Here is a 20,395-nt window from a genome sequence, read left to right on the forward strand (position 1 = left end):
CTCTCTGCATTATGAATCCACAGCAGCTGAAACTGAGAAGTCATCAGCCAAAATGATGATGACCCCGTGTGACTTTTATTCAGGCATCAGATATTGTCTGCCTATTATTTCAAATGTGGACAAATCATAAAATAACTGGGATGATCCATGCCAAGCTATTAGTCACTAATATTATTTAATAACAACTTAGCACCGGATGTTTTCATTACAGGTATCTCAACAAATGACATTAAATTTAACAAGTAAAACTCATTATTTAGTTTCATTATACACAAAGTGACAAAGTGCTGATCTATTCATTTTAAACATTATGGCTTACATCCAATGAAAAAAAACAGTCAACCCAGATTTTCAGAAAATTAGAACATTGCATAATGCAGAAATGCCAGTGTACTAAAAATTATGTCTATGTGGCATACTGTATATGCACTCAAAACCTATTCAGGTCTCCTTTTTAATAAAATTTTGCAACAATATGGCATGGAATGGAGGCGACTAGTCAGTTTCACTGTTGATGTGTTAAGAAAGGCCAAATTGCTTTAATAGTGACCTTCAGTTTGTCTGCATTGCTGCATCTGATGCTTTTTTTCCTCTTAAATTGTCTTTTAGGTTTTGGTCAGGCGAGTTTGGTGGTCACCCATGTACAAAGATACCAAAGTACTGGTACTTTTGGCATTGGAGGCACGTGCTGCTAGAAAATGAAATCAGTATCTCCTTTAAGCTGTTAATTTAAAAAAAGTTTGCCGTCAAGAGTACAGTTCTCCCTCTTGTTTGTGCATATTTTTCTAACATATTTTTCTTCCATTATACTTGGCACAGCACTAAGAGACTGGTATTTACTGGATGGAGTTTAGGTTAAATGGTCTCTCTAATTCCCTAAAGGTCCTAATGAAAATGTATGGATGAACTTTTTCTTACCACTCAACTTTCCATTAATATATTTGGATACAGCACTCTGAACACAGTTTTTGTATCAGTGACATTTTGTGCCTAACAGTCCTTATGGACGGTGTCAGTGATTGTTGGACTAATGTGGCAAAGAGAATACTGACATAATTAAATATTAAAATCCCTTTTTATTGGTCTTATGTAATATTAAAATTTTCTGAGAATTTGGCCTACATACACATATGCAAGTTTTTTGTTACCAGCTGAATTTAGCTTTTCTATGTCTGTAAGCTGACATCAAACAGAATCAACTGGAAACATTTGATTCTCTAACAACTTCTCCACTTAGACAGCTGAGACAAGCTGCACAAATCTGTTTTATGATGTGAAAAATGGGACAATGGTGCGCTCTGAAAACCTGTGAGGGGTTTAAAAATGTTTCAAACATGCCAAAGGAAGAAAAAATGGGGAAATGGTATAGGGAAGGTGAGCAGAAAAAAGGGTAGAGTACTTTTAAAAAAAGAGAAAAAAGATTTCTGTTTAGACCAAATAGCTGAATAGGCAAGAGGTCTTGGCGACGCCTGTCCTTATCAATAATGCAACGCACATTTGTGCCACCCCATGGCCTCATACATTTTTCAGTGACCTCAGACATGGAGGCTCTTCACCTTGGGTTTCCGCTCATTTTCTGTGGCAGCAGGAGCATGTGTGAGGAGGCTGAACCTGGAGCCACTTCTGCCTGTAAGGGTGGTGGCACCTGTCACTCCATCGAGTCAGATCTGTCTCTGGGTTTCACATGATTGAAGTCAAGGTCACAACAAGCTTCCCTGTGAAACCCAGGAGCTCAGATACTGTACAGTACAGTATAAAGTCACACAGTAGTCACACTGAACTTTTCCACATTTTGTCACATTACAAGCACAAACTTTAATGTGCTTTCACTGGATTTTATGTGTAAACCAAACACACACAGTACAACATGGGTGAAGCAGAATAAATATAAAATTTGAAAAAGTGTGGTGTATCTTTATATTCATCTACTTTCCCTCTCATATGCCTAAAGAAACTATGGTGCAGCCAATTGCTTTCAGAAGACTAGTTAACAGAATCAAACAGTGTGAACGTTATTCTCAATATATATTCAGCAGCTCTATGAAGACCTCAAAAGTTTGCTAGAGAATATTAGTGAACAAATATGTTAATAGAGAAAACAAAATACATCAAACAAGTCTGTGATAAAAAGGCGGTGAAGTATAAATAGGGTGTGTTGAAAAAACAATATTACAAGCACTGCTAGTACCAACACACTCTCCTGGTTTAAGCAATTCACCTGTATAATTACAGGACAAAGACCAGAGAATCAGCTGTAAGGCTGTGAGAAAGCCTTACAGCTGATGTGGCATGAATAGAAGTTCATGCCACACAGATAAACAAAAAACGTGTCATTTCATTTTTATGTCACAATCATGTACTTTATTGTTTTGGTCCATCACATAAATTTCCAATAAAAAAAACATTGAAGTTTGTTGATTTTACCTGACCAAATGTAAGAAAATGTCATAGGATGTGAATACTTTTTACAACTTACTGAACTGAAGTAAGCTTTTCTTACTGCCTGGTTGTAATTGGTCTGGGGAAAACAACAACCACAAATTGCCACATATTTGTCAGTAAATCCTATAATCTTGCAATCTGATATTGCATTTGCGGCTGTAAAACCCAGAGCATTAGCTCATCTGTATTTCATTCTTATGGTGCAAAGGGGAGAATGGATTCTTGGTAGCTTCATAATTATTACTAAAAGAAAAAGTTTTATCGAAACTGAATGAATGTCTGTTCTTTCTGTGTCTTAGCTTTAGTGGATTTATATGGATTTATACCCATATTATTAGCAGACTTTAAACCCCAATCTTTAGGTAAGACAATCAGTAAGTCTAGATCCTACCATTAGCAGTTCTGTATTAATACATGGATAAAATGTAAGGGGCAAACTCAGAGTGTTACTGTCCATCGAGATTTTGGAGACAGTGAGAACAGTACTTGGACTTAGTCTCAAACACACTAAGTCCATGAGAAAATTAAAACTTTGTAAAAATATCAATATACTTTAGGGGAATGAAACAAGATGTATGTCAGCGTTTAAGTTATAAAGAACACAAATCCTTTTGTAAAACATGTTGAGGCAGTGTTATGGCAATGCATGGTTTCCAACAGGACAGGATATTAAGGAGTGATGCAAAGTAATTTTCTGAGTGTGCAGAAACACATCAACCCTAAGAATATTGAGAACATTACAATCTGAATGTAATTCCAAAACTGTGAATATTTATTTTCTTGGAAAATAAAAAGGTCAAAATCCTTATTTTACCTGTTTTTCCATATATATTTTCCCATAAGTATTCAGTTCTTTAAGCCTGCTGAATGACAGGGTTCATCTACATTTTATAAAGTAACACAGCCACACTTTTCCAAGCTCAAATATTCAAAGATCTCATTCCTTTCTTTGTACATTTCTGAAATAGAAATACAAGTTCACCTAATTTCCTGCTGAGAGTTTTCCTCCGGTCAGGCTTTATAAATGGAGCCAAGATAAAAAAAAAAGACAGAAGAAGAGGGATTAAAGGAAGATCCATTTCTCCCTACAACGCCTAATTGTATGTACCATTACATATGTTTGGATCTTTCAGCTTGTTCTCCAGCTAGACATGCTCAGAAAGGCAGCAAATCTGTGTTTTAGGAGTCTGTTCATCTTTTTATCAGTAGTTATAGAAGGAAAACAAACAGCCACTGAAGCAAAAGCAGATGATCATTCAGTGCAACAGAAAGTAACCCAGATAGCAACAGTGGCATGTAAAAAAAACTACATAAGCATCGATGCTGTTTATGTTTATTTTTGAAAGCTTTGGAGGAGGGTAAAAGTTTCAGGATATGTTTCCATGCCTGTTTGTCCTTATTAGCTTATAGAGAGAAACCAAAAGTGACTGCTCTGCGGGGCTTTGACACAGAAATAACCTCTCCCCAAGAAAACATTTGTGTCTAAGCTAATTAAAGAGGCTCCTTTTAACCCCCAGCAGGATGCATCAAAGAGTAGGGGGTCACCAATGATAGGGTAACCGGTAACCAAGCTGTGGGCACTGGGCAAGTCAGCAAATTAGGGAGAAGATGCTGTGAAATGAAGGAAACAAAGGTGATGTGGAGGACAGAATAGGACCAGGAGGTACAGCAGGTGGAAGAAAGAGGTTTGAAGGGTGAAATTATTTCCATCCAAAAAGTAAGAATCATCAACACAACAGACCACAGGTATACAACTTGTTTGTGATGTCCTCTCAGCCACCAGCTGTTTTTAACAGATGGTTGTTCACAATGAGCCAGGTCCTGCTGGAGGTTGCTTCCTTTCAAAAGGAGGCATTCTTGGGACACGCGATATTGGAAAAACATGGAGTTGCTATACTATTGCTCAATGTTGCAATTAGGATTGTGTTTTTTAGTAACCTAAGTTTGCCTTTTAAAACTCTTTGATCACTCCAATGCTACCACTGACCTTAGCCACTAAGGTCTATATCAGACCTAGGCACAAAGGGCATCCCAGTGGCCAAATATTCAATATGTTGCACCTGAATTAATGCAGCTGTTCAAATAAAGCATCCCTTTGTGAATGTAAAATGGTTCACTATTAGGTATTGCTCTACTTTCCACTGTCATTTCATACTTACTCTTAGTATGAAATGAAACTCTTAAGAGATTGTAGGTTGTAATAGATGCCATAAATTAAATTAATGTAGATATAATGTTCCATCCTTATAAAACCACTAGACTATATATATTTGAAACCACAACATTTCTTTAAAAGACATGGGCATCTGGCTCTATAGATGTTCTGAATAGCAGTGGACAACAGGAAATCTTTAATTATACATGAACAAAATATTAATTGCACAAACACAACCAAATAGATTGTTATATATATATATATATATATATATATATATATATATATATATATATATATATATATATATATATATACGGTATGTGTGTGTTTGTGTGTGTTATTTTCTAATTGGAAATCAATTGGACATGTTTTTCTTCTAAAGTGCATTGACTGAATGTGTAGTCTAGTAAGTACATGTTACTGGTATCAGATTTATTTGAATGTCTTCAGTTTACAAATCACAAGCTAGACTGATCTTTAAACTGGAAGTACTGTTTAGAGTTTGCTATTTGGTGGAGAAATGTGTTGTTCTTACTTAAGGGAGAGGGAGTAGTCGTTTTTGCTGGTCTCGCTGTTTCTAACCAGGTAGCTGGCCTCCTTGCACATCCTGAGCAGAGACTCTGCATCCGTTCGGCTGATGGCTCCGTGGTACCAACTGCATCCAACAGCAGGGAAGAAGGATGAGCAAAAATATGGCAAGGTTAAAAAAGCTGCAATAAAGACAAAAACAAACAAACAAAAATCACACTCACAACTGGCTTTCCAGAGGCATCGTGGGGTCAATACGTTCCCCGAGAGAGGAGCTGCTGTGGTCCAGTGAAGTCATTTTGGTGTTGACCAAACAGCCACTGGAATGTCGCTGCAGCGGGCGAGTTTTCCCATCCTTGGTGGGTGACATTCGAGACTTTTCCACTCCATCAAACTGAACTACAATGAAAAAAGTATTTTTTAAGAAAAGGGTTATGTAGCTTATATATATAATAAAAATTAAAAAAATGTATAGGAGACATGGGCCAAAGATTGGTACAAAGACCTAACAAAGTTTTAAAATGCTAGGGAATGAAATTTTCTCTTATATTGTTGCTGAAATTCATTAAAGAAGCTACAAGTAGTGTGCTTTTTGAGAAGCCAACTGCAGGCTTGTAACCTAAACAGATAGCACAACACATTGAGCATCTAAAATTAGCTTGTTTAACTGGTCTTAATATACAGTATAACAGTAAACAGGGTACAACATTCTATGCAATAAGCTTTTAAAAACAATAAATTCATTTTGAGTGTTTAACTCCATATTTCTACATCAATATCATAATGTAAACATAGCAATAACAGAAAATAACAAAATTAAAGCTGTACTTATCCATATGTCATGTTTTGTAGTAGCATCTGAAATATCTTTTTCAGTTGCTTTTCTGTTTTAAATAAAAGTGTGTTTTAAATTTTTGCTTAAAGCGTTTGAGTAAACCACTTCATATTTACTCAAGGTTATCATACCATGAATGTCTCATACTGGCCCATGCCCGCTGCCTCTACTCCAGCTAGAAGTCAAGTTAAGGTCATTTATGTGCAGTAGGTATTTGTGAGGCTTACGACATCATGTATTTGTCAAACTACACCAGTGTAAATGTGTGAGAACAAAAACCATGGTTGTGCTATCGCAAACACACACCCACACACCCACGTTGTGTAAGTCATCCAACAGAAGGACATGTACACACTATGGAAGACACATAAATCAGTCTGCGCACACATTCCACTGAGAGAGAGAGAGAAAAAACACATACAAACTTCCTTCAAAACATTTAAACAACTCCATGTGTCCATGAATACCTCTACACCTAATACAGTATTTGTGAGCAGTTGCTGCTTTAGTAGATGTAAATGTGCAAACAAGCAAATCTGAAGAGTTCATATGAGTAAACAGCAATACACACATGCAAGTTCCACAAGTTAAATATTAAACTGGCTTATCAAACTCCCACGGTCAGCTCCAGGCATGAAGCGCTCCCCTGGCTAGGCCACAGGGAACTGTTTGATGGCAGATGGGGGCTTGAGGTGACCTGCTCTCATTACATCACTGCCAGAGTATATACCGGGTGTTTTCTCAGCCAAATCAACTCATGGAAGAGAGAAAGGCATGCAGGTTTGTTCACTGAAGCGGACGGAAGAAAAAATAACATTTACAGATAGAAAAAAAAAGAAGATACGGCTGAAGGTTCCCTGAAACACTGGGCACCAAAGGCTGGAGTGGTGATCATGAGAGGTGGTCAAGCTGTGTCTGTGTGTGGGAGGGATTCAGCTGCTTTTCCCCGGTCATCCATCACTATAATTGATGTCAAAACACCCCAAGGTTTGGGGAAACTAAACTGTTTGCAGCCACTGACACGCTTCCCAAGCAATAAGAGAAAGGAGGCTGCTAGCGTCAGACACACAACCGGCGTCAGGTGGGGACTGTTGGCACAAGGCATTCAGGCTGAGGCTGAAGGCACTCAGGTTTGGATGGAGATGGTTAATGTAGTGAAAACTTGACAATGTCTGATTTTGTTGCTCTTAGTCACTCATGGTCAGTCTTGCATTTTGTGTTTTCATTATCCTGTCGGAACATAGCGCTGACGTTCAGACAGACAAGCAGTGAGATCTTAACAGCACATCGATGGAGACAGCCCTACATCAGTCTAGACTCTACAGTCCACTTAGAGAGGATTGGCTTGCATGGCAGTTTGCGGATCGGTCCAACTCTAAGGTCTACACTGACCTAAAGGGATGGCAATAAAATAAATTTAATAATCAGACATTGTATCATTTTTAGCAAGCCTAGGAGAACAACTGAGTTGGTCAGGATTAGGGTTAAAAAGTGACACATGTAAAAAAAAAGTGAAAATTAGACACTTAAAAGCAGTTTTCAGGGTTATTCAGAATTTACACATCTATTTAATTCTGTTTTAAATAGGTTATGAACAAGTTGACATAAAGATACATTTTCTTTATTATTGCTGTTATTTACACTATCACATGAATATCACCACTGTCTTGTCAGGCTGCTGAGGAAGACAGCTGTTACCTCACGTTCAACCACCAGGGGCCCCCCTTGACCTCAGCACTAAACCCCAGACTGAACTCGTTGGCCTTAAGCTCACTGATGCATCTCCCCAAACATAAACTCATGGAAATGATTATTCCAAATGACTGATTGTTATCTTGGCCTCTGCACTTCTGTTCGTTACAGGGCTACATCTGAGTCTTACAACAAGAGCCAAATTGTACCGCTGCATGACAGCTGGGTAAATTGTGGGTCTAACCTCGGACCCATGGAGGAGTATGAGCTGCAGCTCCAATTTTCTCCAGTCTGATGCTTCAACTGCAGGCAGTCAAATGATGGCCCCTGTTGCATCTAAGTAAATACGAAAAGAGTTATCCCCTTCCATCATACAGCCCGGGCTGACTGCTTGAAAACATAAAGAAAGTTAGATGAGAATGCAGTTTATGTGTTCGGGTGAGAAATAGCGTTTCCATGGAAACTGACCGAGGGGACACAGGAGATGCATGTTTGCTCCACTCAGCCCCTGTCAGTGCTGACAGATCGCAACATGAAGATGCAGCCAATTGCTCTCACTCCTTCGCTTTCAATTTTGTTCTTCCTGTTTGCATATGTCCGGTACTACCTCTTCCTCTGCTGCTTCCCGTCACCCTCCCTTTTGATCTCTGCATCTAACACCCTCTGGCAAACACTCAGAAACTCTTGCCCTGTTTGCTCCTAACACTTGCTTGTGACAGAAAGAGGAAAATGGACTGTAAAAAAGGAGCTCTTACTCTTTTATCTTCAGAGTGTTGGTCTAAAGAGAGGAAATGAAAACCATTATAGGCTAGTAAAGTTCACTGAACTAGTAAAGTTCATTGAACTTTACTAGCTCAGTGAAGAAGAATATGGTTATCTCGGTATTATGACATAGTCCATCTCTGCATTGCAACTCTAATTAACCTCAATTCTTCACATTTCCTCTGTTCTACAAACACTATGCTACTTCTTACCAAATTGTAACAAACAGTTTCCTTTTGACCTTGGTTAAACTTTGGTCTTTTACTCCAGTTGTATTAAAGGCTGAGTGCCTGATCTCTATGGAATTTGTCCAATCAACCTTACATGTCAGCACTGAATCCCCTCTGGAAGTATGAGCCTACATACTTCCAGAAGAAAGCATTATTCTGAAGGGACTCTAAACGAAACAAAAGCGATCATTATATTTGCTCAAGTGTGAATGGACTCGTGTCTGCTTCTTTTGCCAGCCATCTCACCTAGGGCAGCTTCAGACGATTGAAGAATTATGTTTTGAGGTCGAATACAAGCAGGAGCGAGGGAGACCAACTCCCTTTTCTTTCTCTGGAGAGCAACGTCCGAGACATGACCGACAGGAGACTGACAGGGGGATTGGCTCACCGGTGAACAAAAGCCCTCGGAGGCAGCCTTAAGAGCGGGGCAGCGGGGGTGCATGAAGACATGCACACCCCGGCTCGCATGCACACGCATCATCCCATAAACACACTAAGACATATAGTGAAATGTGTTAGGGTATCTGGGATTGTTATCAGACCTGCTGCTTGTAAAGTGCAGCAAATGGAATCTGTGTATCAGATTGAGCTGTCAGTTAGATGGTGACTGATGGCTGGAAGGCCTGTCCCCTTCAAACACGCATCTCCCTTCAGAGAATCCCACAAAGAAACACAAACCCAAACACACAAAAACACATATACACAATGCAGAGGGGATTGGTGAGCAGCAACAAATTGATTTATTTGGACACAAACATAAATGTCAAAAGACTATTTCAGTGATGGAATCTGCACAGCAATATTACCCAACAGAGCAAAGCAAAGCTCAGCATAATAGAATTTTTTCCACAAGAACAATGAGAATGTGTCCCACAGCAGGACTCCCCAGCTAAAACAGACTAGATACATAAGTGAAGAGCCTTGCAAAAGGAGTCAAACTTCTTGAACCGTTCTACATTTTACTTTCCAACAAAATTGGTATTTTATGTCATAAGCCCACATGAAATGGTGCAGAATTTTGAGAACAAAAAATGAAACATGGTTTTCTAAAAAAAAAAAAAAAAATCTCTAAAGTTACCTTTGTAACTAGAGAAATTACAAAGGTCAACAGCTCATGTGAGAAACTCTGTTGAGAGAACAACTACTAGTCTCCAAGAACGTGAGTTCCGTGGAAGAGTGAAGCAAAAAGAAAGTCGCTGTAGAAAGAAAGCTATTAATAATCTTGTAGGCAGTTTCCCACAAGGCATATATAAGCGACACATTAAACACGAAGAAGGATATGTTCTAATTAGATCAGACCAAAATATAACACTTTAAACCACATGATGCTGTGGAGATTCTTTCATCAGCAAGCCAGGAAAGTTGGTCAGAGTTGCTGGAAAAATTGATGGAACAACACAGATGGCAATCCTGGAAGAAAAACTCTTGCAACAGGCTGCAAGAGTTCTGAAAAGAAATAAGGGCAAAAACTTCTCTATATTAGAGATGCACAATATGATATAAACATCACAGTAACTGCAATTGTGTCACAATCAGAAAGGACTTACTTATTGGATGCAATATTTCATTTCATTATATATTCCAAATATCAGGCATTTGTTGAAGAATTAAAAATCTGAAAAATGCACAGTCGTTACAAGCCATATCTCCATAACAGTTTTATGAATTTTCTAGGCATTGTGCTACTCAGCTTTAGAACATGCAAATCCTAAAGAGAAATAGCCTATCAGATTTAAATAAGATCAGCAAATGGAGGCTCTGAAATCTGTTGACAGTTGTTTTGTTTACAACTTATAATTATGTACCATGCTGTCAAGGTCTGTCACATAAAAACACAATAAAATACTTTGAAATTAATGGCAAAATGTAGAAAAAAATCTAGTAATAGATACTTTTGCATAGCACTGTTACATGAAACAAGGAATTGATCATTTTGTTTGATAGCCAAATGAAAGATAAAGTAACACTGATTAGAGCTGATTCCAAGCAATGACACCTCATCCCCAGCTGCACACACTGCCGAGCAAATTTATTTAATTAAGCCAGCTAATTAATTCTCATTTGCTAATGATACTCCTATCAAAAAGGATGACTACTCTGAGGGACGACATGTATCACCTATGGCTTCATTGAAAGGTGAAAATTACGTTTTATAGACTGGATGTGTGGAATTTAATTCACAGGTCTCCAACTCATCGGAATTTTCCAGACGCAAAAAAAGATTATCCAAATTTTTTTCATTTAGCAAGAAAGAATGTGAAAATAACCACTGTTTAATTTTATAATAATAAGGTAGTAGGTGCTGAAAAAACTGACTAATTTGATAAAATGTAATAATACAGTTCAAGAGCTCTGATCGATATGTTAAATCTGTGGTAAAAAAAAATCTGTTCTTCTTTCCTGAAGGTTTCAAAAGAAAGCTCTAATTAAGTTTTCCCAGACAAAAGAACGAGTCTCTAAATGTCAAGCTAGTTTATACATTTTAAACAAAACCTGTGTATCCTTCAAATACTTTTAAAAAGACATCTAAGACAAAAGAAGCAAAGAAAGAGAAACTCTTCAAAGTGTGGATAATTATTTCATCAAAAACAAAGTAGACTAGCTCCTTTTTATACTCAAACAAATACTGTATGTCCTAATTTATATGTAGATTTAATATCTGCTGTGGCAATCTGCATTTCAGTCTAGATAATGAGGCTGAACTGACAATGCTGACTTGTAATACATTGTTCTTCTGCTTATCTCAGTTAGAACAAAGTGATTATAAAATGGCATTTATAAATTTTGAAAGCATTTTACTCCTCATTCAGTAATGTGTCTGTCACTGACTGACTCAAACCATTGTCGTCAACCCTGTCCTCAAATAACCTTGCCTCCATTGTCTTTAGCTTATCTTCAATCTTCTTTTACCATCTAAAACCCAGAGATAACAGCACTTGCTAAAAATCACCAAATCATCAACTTCCTTTTTCTTACTGAATTCCTCAGCATCCTCGTTCTCGTTGTCCCTACGACAACCTTTGAAACTAACAAACGTACCACTTGCATCACCGGCTCGGCTCTTTCCCAGTTCAGATTATGTCTGTCTAATAGACTATAGTCCATGACATCTCTGTTTAACGGTGTTCCCCAACGTTTTTTGTTTGGTCCTCTCTTTTTGATAATGCCATATGTCCCTATTGCTCACATCTTAAACTCTGCTTCCATTGATCTGCATCTCATTTAAATCCATGACCTTCACAGGCAAGTCTTTTTTTCACTGACTGCTTCAAAGACATACGAAGCGGACATACGAACATACTCTGGTTAAACTACAAAAATTTTGACATTAACAAATTTGTGAAAATCTGCAACTAAACGTGATCTCAACTTCTGCCTTATTCACTTGAAGTCTATGCTAACCCATTTCTCACATAACTACAACCTTGAAGTCATCTTCAGTAGCTACCTCATGGGCTACATCTCCAAAAGCACCTGCTTTCACCTCACCACTTTTCCTCCACCTTTTATGCTTATTTTCTTTTACGAACACATTGATCCATGCATTTATCACTTCCTGACCCAATCACTAGAACAGTACTTTCCATGTTTTGCCCATCAATCTCCTTAATAAACTCTGCTACAAACATAACTCACCACATTTTCCTATCCAATCCTGCCTAAGTTAATATATCAAATAGTATATTTACTGGCTTTCCATTCCTTAATTAATGTAAATTAAAATTCTCCTGCTAACCTTTAAAGCCTTCAATAACCAAAGCTTTTTAAAAAAATGAGTCAATAAATACACGACATTTGATGCTTCTGACAAAATTCTGCTCTGTTGGCATTATGTCTCCTACATGTGTTAAAAGAGGTAATTGATGCTCATCAACTGATGATGCTCTTGATTTACACAACATCCTTAATGCTCCACCCTGTCCCTGGTTCTGAGACTCCATACCCTCAAGTGAGGACATCCTAGCCCTACATTCAGGGACAAGCTCAGATAATAGGAAAACAAATTGTTCACTTCCTGACTGAGACTGAGACAGAGAACTAGGAACTTTGCATTAAAATATCAAAACACTTCTTTCAAAAATGCCTAATTGGTTTTGGCTTCCATCTTTTGTTGTGTGTAAAGCACCTTAGAATTGGGTAAAGATCCTTATGAATAGACATGTCCTACAATTGTGAACACACAGAGAATCTTCACGTTACTTAAGCCTGTCCATAGAATTTAAGCAACTCTATGTTTAATGGATGTCTAATGTTCTGGTGTGGAAATTAAGATCTACCAGCAATCTAAGGTCAATGGAGCCCATTGTAAATATATTCACTACAGCAGTTGAAGCTTTCAATCCCCTGTGTTTCTGACACATGGACCTTTGACCTGAAAGATGTAGAGTGGGGCCACACTTTCTGGGATGGAGAGGGGATCACTTTACAGGACAGGATTCTAAAACTCCCTCACATCACTCGGGGAACTGGAGCGTTTCCCATGGATCTGTGGGCATAAATCAGCTCCTCGCCCTGTCCTCGCCTATAGCACACAGTGGTGTCCTTTTTCATGGCCCCACTCTGAGCTTTCCCACTCTGCTTGGGGAAAATCCCATTCCTGGCATTAGTTCAAAAACATATCCTTCTTTCCCCTGGATAATTAAAGCAGTTAAAGCCCCTGTGCAGGGGCTCCCAATATCAACTACTGCCTGTCTCTTAAAAATAGGTGACGTACTTGTCAACTGTGTCCATTATGATGATGAATAAGTCAACAAGTAAAATTGCCGTGGAGGAGTCTGTTTTTATTTTTTACCTTTAGTCATCCACTTGTATAGAACAGCAGGTCAGGGGGACATCTGGGACGGTTATGAGTATGTTGACAAGAGGAAATGGGGGTCACAACGAAAGCCAATTACGCATGGAGACGGCAGTTCAGCACAATTAAAACTAATGAGACTTCATCTTAAAACCTGCCCAGCAGTTAGTGATTTTCTGCCACATGTAATCCAGATGGAAAAGTGCAATCATTACAGCGCTAATACCTAAAGCCAAATTATTCAGTGCATCTGAAACTCTTTCAGTAAGTCACCATTAGCAGGGAAATGTTACTCTCCCTCATTAACAACCTTTTTTTTTAAGTTACACATGCTTGACAATTTTTGTCATTTCTCCCCATAGTTCAGAAATTAAATAGAAGATTAAAGTTGTTCGTGGGGAGGCATTCCTAACAAACTGGTTCTAATGGTAATGCTTGTTTAGTACCAGTTCTTTGGTGTATTCCATAGCCAAGCTCTTGCAGCAGCAACATAAAAATTGTGCTTTCTCGACCCCCTGGAGCAGTAAAAAAAAAAAAAAAATAATAAAAAAAAATTGTGCTTTCTCAGGACCAACTAGGAACTGGGCCAGAGGAAAGAATCGCTTTTGCCTGGAACTCATGAAGACTACAAATCAAAATGTGAGAACCACTTTTAAAGTTGGTTTTCCATTGGCCTGCAAATTTCAACACAATAAAAAGTAGGAAACAACTGAGTTCAACATTAACAAAAATTTTGAATTAGCAGTGTAACAAAATCTGATCACTGTTCCTTTTCACTATTTATTTTGATACAACCTATCCCAAAGTTTGAAATTTCATCACTGTCTTGGTATTATCAGGTAGAATAAATAAATTATTGGGATTTGAATTTAATCCAGGTTCCAGTTTGGTCTACTTACAAAGCACCAATTCACATAAATGCAATATAAAGGAACTTTACGAGTGAAAAAGTCTAATTGATATCCAAAACACAATCTAATACAAAATAAAAAAAGAGAATCAAATTCAATTGCATTTATTCAAAAAAAGTATCAGTCTGAGGAAGACGACCCAAATAATGAATGTTAAATTTTGCAGCAATCCCTCATCATGACCAAACAAGTGACAAAAGTGGAAAGAAACAACTGCCTTTTAAACACTGCTAATTGCTCAGTGTAATTAAATTAAGATGATTGAATTTTGTTAAAAGAGTGCAATTTGTGAAGTTAAATAGTGGGTCCTCACTCATATTGAGGATGAAACAGAGGTGTTTTACTGACACATTTATAGTGATGCAATGATGTCGTTCTGAGTTACCGCTATGGCTGAGAGAAATCAAATTTGATATTTGATTAAAAAAACAAAAAAACAACACAGTGTGATCTGTCAGCAGCCTGAGTAAAAAAAAAAACAAACAAATAAAAAAACAAATGAAAAATATATTATGTGCCACCTAATTACTTCCTAAACTAAATAAATGAGTGTACAGATGAATGGAATAATGGATACACAGAAGGCTGATGGCAATTAATGGGAAATGTGCTGGACACCAACACCCACCATGGTGGTGCTGGTCACAGCTCGTCGGTCCGGGCGACGGCTGAGCTGTCTGGGAAGGAGACTCGAGCTCCTCCGCCAGGGGAGGGCTGGTGTTGAGTTGGCCAACAGGAGGCGGCCATGGTAGGTCCTTGATCACTTTAATCTCTACTGCAAGTGTCGCCACAGGAGAGAGAGATGGAGGGGGGAAAAAGAGAACAGCAACAAAAGGTAAAGAAAGGGAAGTAATGACAGAAGAAAAGTGAGGAAAAAGAAAAAAGATACAAGAAGTAAGTTAGAAATACTGCAGACGAGCAGAAGGTGGAGGCGTGTGGAAGAGAACAGGTCTAAAGTATGATTAAAGAATCAGCAGCACCTGTGGACTAGAAAAGGTAAGAATGCAGCAGGACCGGAAAGAAAGTAAGATTAGATCTAGGTAAGAACGAATGATATTGTTACTCAGCTTGAAGACACAAAAATGGATCTTGGTGTCCTTCTGTTACATCCCAACTCAGAGAAATAACTAAACTGACTTTATGCTAGAGCCAACTTACTACTGAAAGGTTGGTATATAACGCCCACTCTTCATTCTCTAAATCTCCTGTTTTTTAAAAGATAATCCATGAGAGCCATTACGAATACCATTTTAGCGTGAGTTAAAGATAGTCTTCAAGGTCTATTTTATAATGTAGGATAAAAGGCAGCTCAATATTCTAGAGAACATGCAATACAATGAATTTGGGTTAAAAGTGCAAGACATGGATGATAGCAGCAGACATTGTGTTATTATTCTGAATTTAGGCCTCCCTATTAAGATAAAGAGCAGTGTAGATAATATCTATCACTGTCCGGCACCACACACTAATCCATCCATGCACTGGGCACTACACAGGCTTTTGCCCCCAAGATAATGTATGCCTCATGTCTGGACAAAGCATTAGCAGGATAAATCGAGCACTCTCATGGTAGCCCATCTGTTTCCAACGTAAGGCCACTTGTTAAATGGCTGAAAATAAGGAATAAATGAGATGCTGGAGAAGATTTTTGTTTTCTTTCATCAAAGGATGTCTGTGTCAGAAGGTAAGACTAATAAATACACACATATTCCAGTAGCAAATTCTTTGCTCCTGGTTAGGTTATTTAATCTATTACACGGTTGCCTCTCTTAACATGTATTTTTGGTGGCTCTCAACATGAGAAGATAAAGTATATTTTATAAAAGATCAAATATTGCCATTGATACTCCATTTTGGAAGCATGAGTTTATCAAAATAAAGGGTGGGGTGTAAATATCAGTGTTGCGCAGTACAGAGAAAAAGTTAATTTTAACTGTGTCACTTTTTTATGTATATATTTAAAGAAACTCACAATATGGGACACATTTAGTAATCAGTGCCACTAATCAAATATTTAAAAGTTGAATTAATCACAAACTAGTTCACACTTTTGTCAGTCCAACAGCTCATGATGCAGAAATGTTATTAGGCCAATTGTTGCCATTTGAGTAGCACTAATTGTGTAGCAGTGGAGCACTGGGCATTTTATCTGTGGTCTAAAAGTTGCAACACTCAAGTAGTGAAAATCTTTAGCGTATCCAAAACTACATTGTAATCTTTCTTACTAAGGGTTCAAATTGTGTATTCTGTTAGTGTTAAATGTGAAGGAAGGTGATGCTGGAGGGTGAGCTAAAGCTGTATATGTTACGCCATAAAAACAAAGTCTATTAAGCAACTCCCACATTACACCATTCATCCAACCATCCCTCCTTTGGACCATCTCCCAGAGTCAAATGTAAAATAATTAAAGTATTTTCAATAAATTAGGAAGGTGTGAGATGGCACCCTGGCTAGAGGTCTAATCCCATTGTTCCAATACTGCTGGTCTGTCATTAGTGTTCAAAATAAATTAGCAAAGTAAACAAGAACAAATTAACTGAGATGTAGAGGTAATAATAATTCTTCTTGAAGAAGTGCAGTAAAAAACTCTTAGTAAAAACTGAAGTAATGAAGAGAGAGCCAAGAAGGATGGTTGCTGCTTTTTCTGCCTTCAGTTTACGTTTGATGTTACATCGATGACTGAGCATTGACAGCAGATCCAACACAAAATGTTCCAGTTTCAAGTTGTAAAACCAGTGTGATTTGTTAACTGATATGCTCAATGACCAGGCTAACAACTATTAGAAATAAAAACTATTACTACAACTCTGCTTTTAGACATATTTACAAAAATGTGATATAGTACCGAGTGTGTTTTTGTGTGAAAGATTTCATTCTTTAACCAATACTGTATTGGTTAGTATTTTTGCTCCTTTTTATTTTTTCCATCAAATAACATCAAACTAAATAAGTTCCAAGTACTTTGGCTTTAAAATGACAAGATATAGGTACCTGGTATCTACAAAGGTGGTGTTTCTAAAAAAAAAATAAAATAGAGAACCCCTGGTGCAAAAACAATGTGAAAGATCAATGTGACAGATTTACTGTACATCACTTGTGTTCAAGTAGACCTTATTGTCTACCTGAACATTTAATATGATTTGGTACACTGGTTGGTTTTCAGTACAAGCACAAACATGATGTTATAGATTTGTGTGCTTTCTCCTCTGCAAGAAAATACCCCAGTGTTGTTATCCTGAGTATTATAATGAAAAGCAATATCTACAAGCTGATATTGCAGGGGAGGGGGAAAACTGGAGAATATTCAATCTGACAAGCAATTAAATAGATATGCTGGTGGTGTCGTGGGGAAAATCTACCAATAGGTTGCTGGAGGAAAAGATCTTTTGCTGTCTATACTGGTGGGAAATGTATGGGGTGGTGGTGCAATGGCAGTAGAAGGTCAGAAACTCCAGACCTAATAAGACTTTCTCTATTTTGTGGTGAAGTAGGGGACTCTCTTGCTATGAGATTAAAAGCCCAATTCTCATTTCACATTGCAGATTAGCGTGTAATTGTTTGGGGAGCCGAAGGCTGCCTGAACTCTGCAGCCTCACTGTGGGGATGAGGAGATGCTGTGGGCGAAAGTAGCCAAGACTCGATTGTTTGCACAGCTGAATAATTGCATTTGGTACTATGAGAATTAATGAAATTGATTTAATGCAATTTTTTCCATTTAAATAAAAATCAGATCAACTCACCTTTTATATATTATGTAGTATTGAAAGTCTCAAGGCCTTCACTTGTTGTACATGTATTACTGCAGCGTTCACAAGGACATAATTGCTTTCTTCCTGCTCTTCGATCATGGACAGAATTGTGGTGTGCAACACAAATAAATGCCTTGTCAACAAATTTTCACACCTGAGCTGTGGATCTCTGCAGCTCCTGACCTCTTGGCTGCTTAATGCTCTCCTTGGCAAATTTAATATGTTCCATACTCTCTTTTATTTTTAGATAATGGACTGAATTGAACTATTGGATATATGTTCCTTGGGAAACCTCACACAAACACTGACTCTAGTAATTGGGTAATTTCTGAAGGCAAAGATTTGTAGTGAAGTATCCAAGGCACACTTTTCAGGTTTTTATTCGTAAGAAAAACAAAACAAACATGCATTACTTTCCACGTCACAATTCCACATTGAGTTTGTCTATAACATAAAATACCCCCCAAAACAGTCTTCAGCATGTGGGTATAATACGACACAATGCAACAAAACACAAGAGTCATAAATAGTTTTCTCTTTGTGAGGAACTTTAGATACTGCTTGGGTAGCACAACCCATTAATGCTGTCTGGGCACATCTTTAGAGCTACCCTTATGGAGTTTGGAGGGTTTTTACCGTCAGTTTTCCTCTGTGAAATACGAATAAATAATAAAAATTAAAATGAGTGCCTCCAAAAGTGGCATAAAAGCTTTGTGTCTACCTCGCCATCTAATCTGGTTGCATTGTGATCGATATGCCTCGTTCTCATCTACATAATCCCTGATCCACATTAGTAAATAACTCTTTCTATAGACAAAAGGGCCAAAGCAGATTATTGATTCTGAATCAACAAAGCACCTGTCATTCAAACTGAAAGCACAAAATTGGCAGCACATTAAATATTCGCCTCGTGAAATCTATGGGACGCTGTATGTGTCTCGCTTGTTTATTTATAATGTTCAGCATAGTTAAAATTATGATTTTTAATATTTGCTACTTTCTCTCTTTTTCTTTCAGAAGACAAGCTATTTTTAATGCTAAGTATTTGTTTACCAGAGCCTTTCATTAGTTCATGGCACTCCATCAGTCTAAATAGTTCAGCACCATAAATCATCTACTCTGCTTGTTTCCACCAATGTCATTCAATCTAGTTCTGCTTAATTTAGTTGGCTAATTACATGCATATTCACAACAAGCTGGAAGATGGTAATGTTTATGCCGCACACTATGAGCAGGGTAGCTCTGCAAACAAAACCCGGCTCTCCTGAAAACGTGTTTTTCCCATCTGCACCTAAATTATTACAGATAACAACAGTGTAATGCTCCGGGGAAACTGAAATGCCACCTCATAATTCTCTGCACACCACATCCGTCACATTATACGGTCCCACTCTTTTTCACAGAGTAGATCTATTTTGAAAGATGGTGTGTTTGTATTAAAAAGAAAAAGGCACAGGCAAATAGGTGATAGAGATGAATGGACAGCAAAGCTTTTACCCCCCAATCTTCCGTATAGAGAAGACAAAAGATGGGTTACTGACAGCTGGCCAGCCAGAGCCTCCATGTGGGTCAAGCTGGCGAAGCCTTGCCTGCTTCTGTGCTCCATGAGGGATGGTTGCAGTTTTGTTGTGTGTGGCCAATGTGTGTGAGTGAAGATAAGACCAGTGGCAGCGGTCTGAAGACGGCAGGACACATTTGAGGCTCATGAAAGAGGGCTGTCAGCAAGGTTATCAGCAGGGTGTTGCAGCACAAGCCGCAAGGAGAAGCCAGGGCTGCGCTTTGACAGACACCGCTGTCGGAGCAGGCAAACAGAAACAGATCCACAGCAGCCACTATAACAGCTGGCTGCACCTCTGCTGAAATGATTTGAAGCAGAATTGTAACTGAATCAATTATTTATTTTAGAACATTAAACTCAAGGTTTCAGAATTCTGGGTCGTTAATCTCGTAAAGGTTCACTAAAAAACAGTAAAAATTATTTTTCCAAGACCTGTGATCTCCTGCAGGAAAATGTAAAGGACCCTGGACAGCCAGATGAGGTATCAGTGTTCAGTCCTACTTCTGTTATTTTGAGGGTCAGATTTCCCAAGGCACTGTGTCCACATCTGTGGGTGGCTGACACTACATAGCTACGGCTAAAACACACAAGCCAAGAGATACAAGGAGACCCTTTCTTTGTCTGACTTGCCCATTTCTTTTTAAACAACTTGATTTACACGAAAAATACACTAAAAGATTGTGAATTAACAGAATAGATTTTAATGTAAAGGATGAACGTGTTCATCAGTAATCA

The 20,395-nt window shown here is 38.1% G+C and overlaps 1 protein-coding gene across 4 annotated transcripts in view; it reads right to left on the reverse strand.

The window, feature by feature from the left end:
- shf (Src homology 2 domain containing F) overlaps positions 1–20,395 on the reverse strand; it is a 103,109-nt gene that overhangs the window by 5,447 nt on the left and 77,267 nt on the right. For 2 of the 4 annotated variants that reach the window (XM_023332265.1, XM_023332266.1), the window contains 2 exons: positions 5,353–5,527; positions 5,136–5,255 (listed from right to left, as the gene is read on the reverse strand). In XM_023332265.1, the coding sequence (XP_023188033.1) occupies positions 5,136–5,255; positions 5,353–5,527 (295 nt within the window). Of the gene's footprint in view, positions 1–5,135; positions 5,256–5,352; positions 5,528–14,981; positions 15,129–20,395 lie in introns of all 4 variants that reach the window. The other 2 variants (XM_005805541.2, XM_005805540.2) reach the window with 2 other exon arrangements.

This window comes from Xiphophorus maculatus, chromosome 4 (assembly GCF_002775205.1).
Source record: "Xiphophorus maculatus strain JP 163 A chromosome 4, X_maculatus-5.0-male, whole genome shotgun sequence".
NCBI lineage: Eukaryota > Metazoa > Chordata > Actinopteri > Cyprinodontiformes > Poeciliidae > Xiphophorus > Xiphophorus maculatus.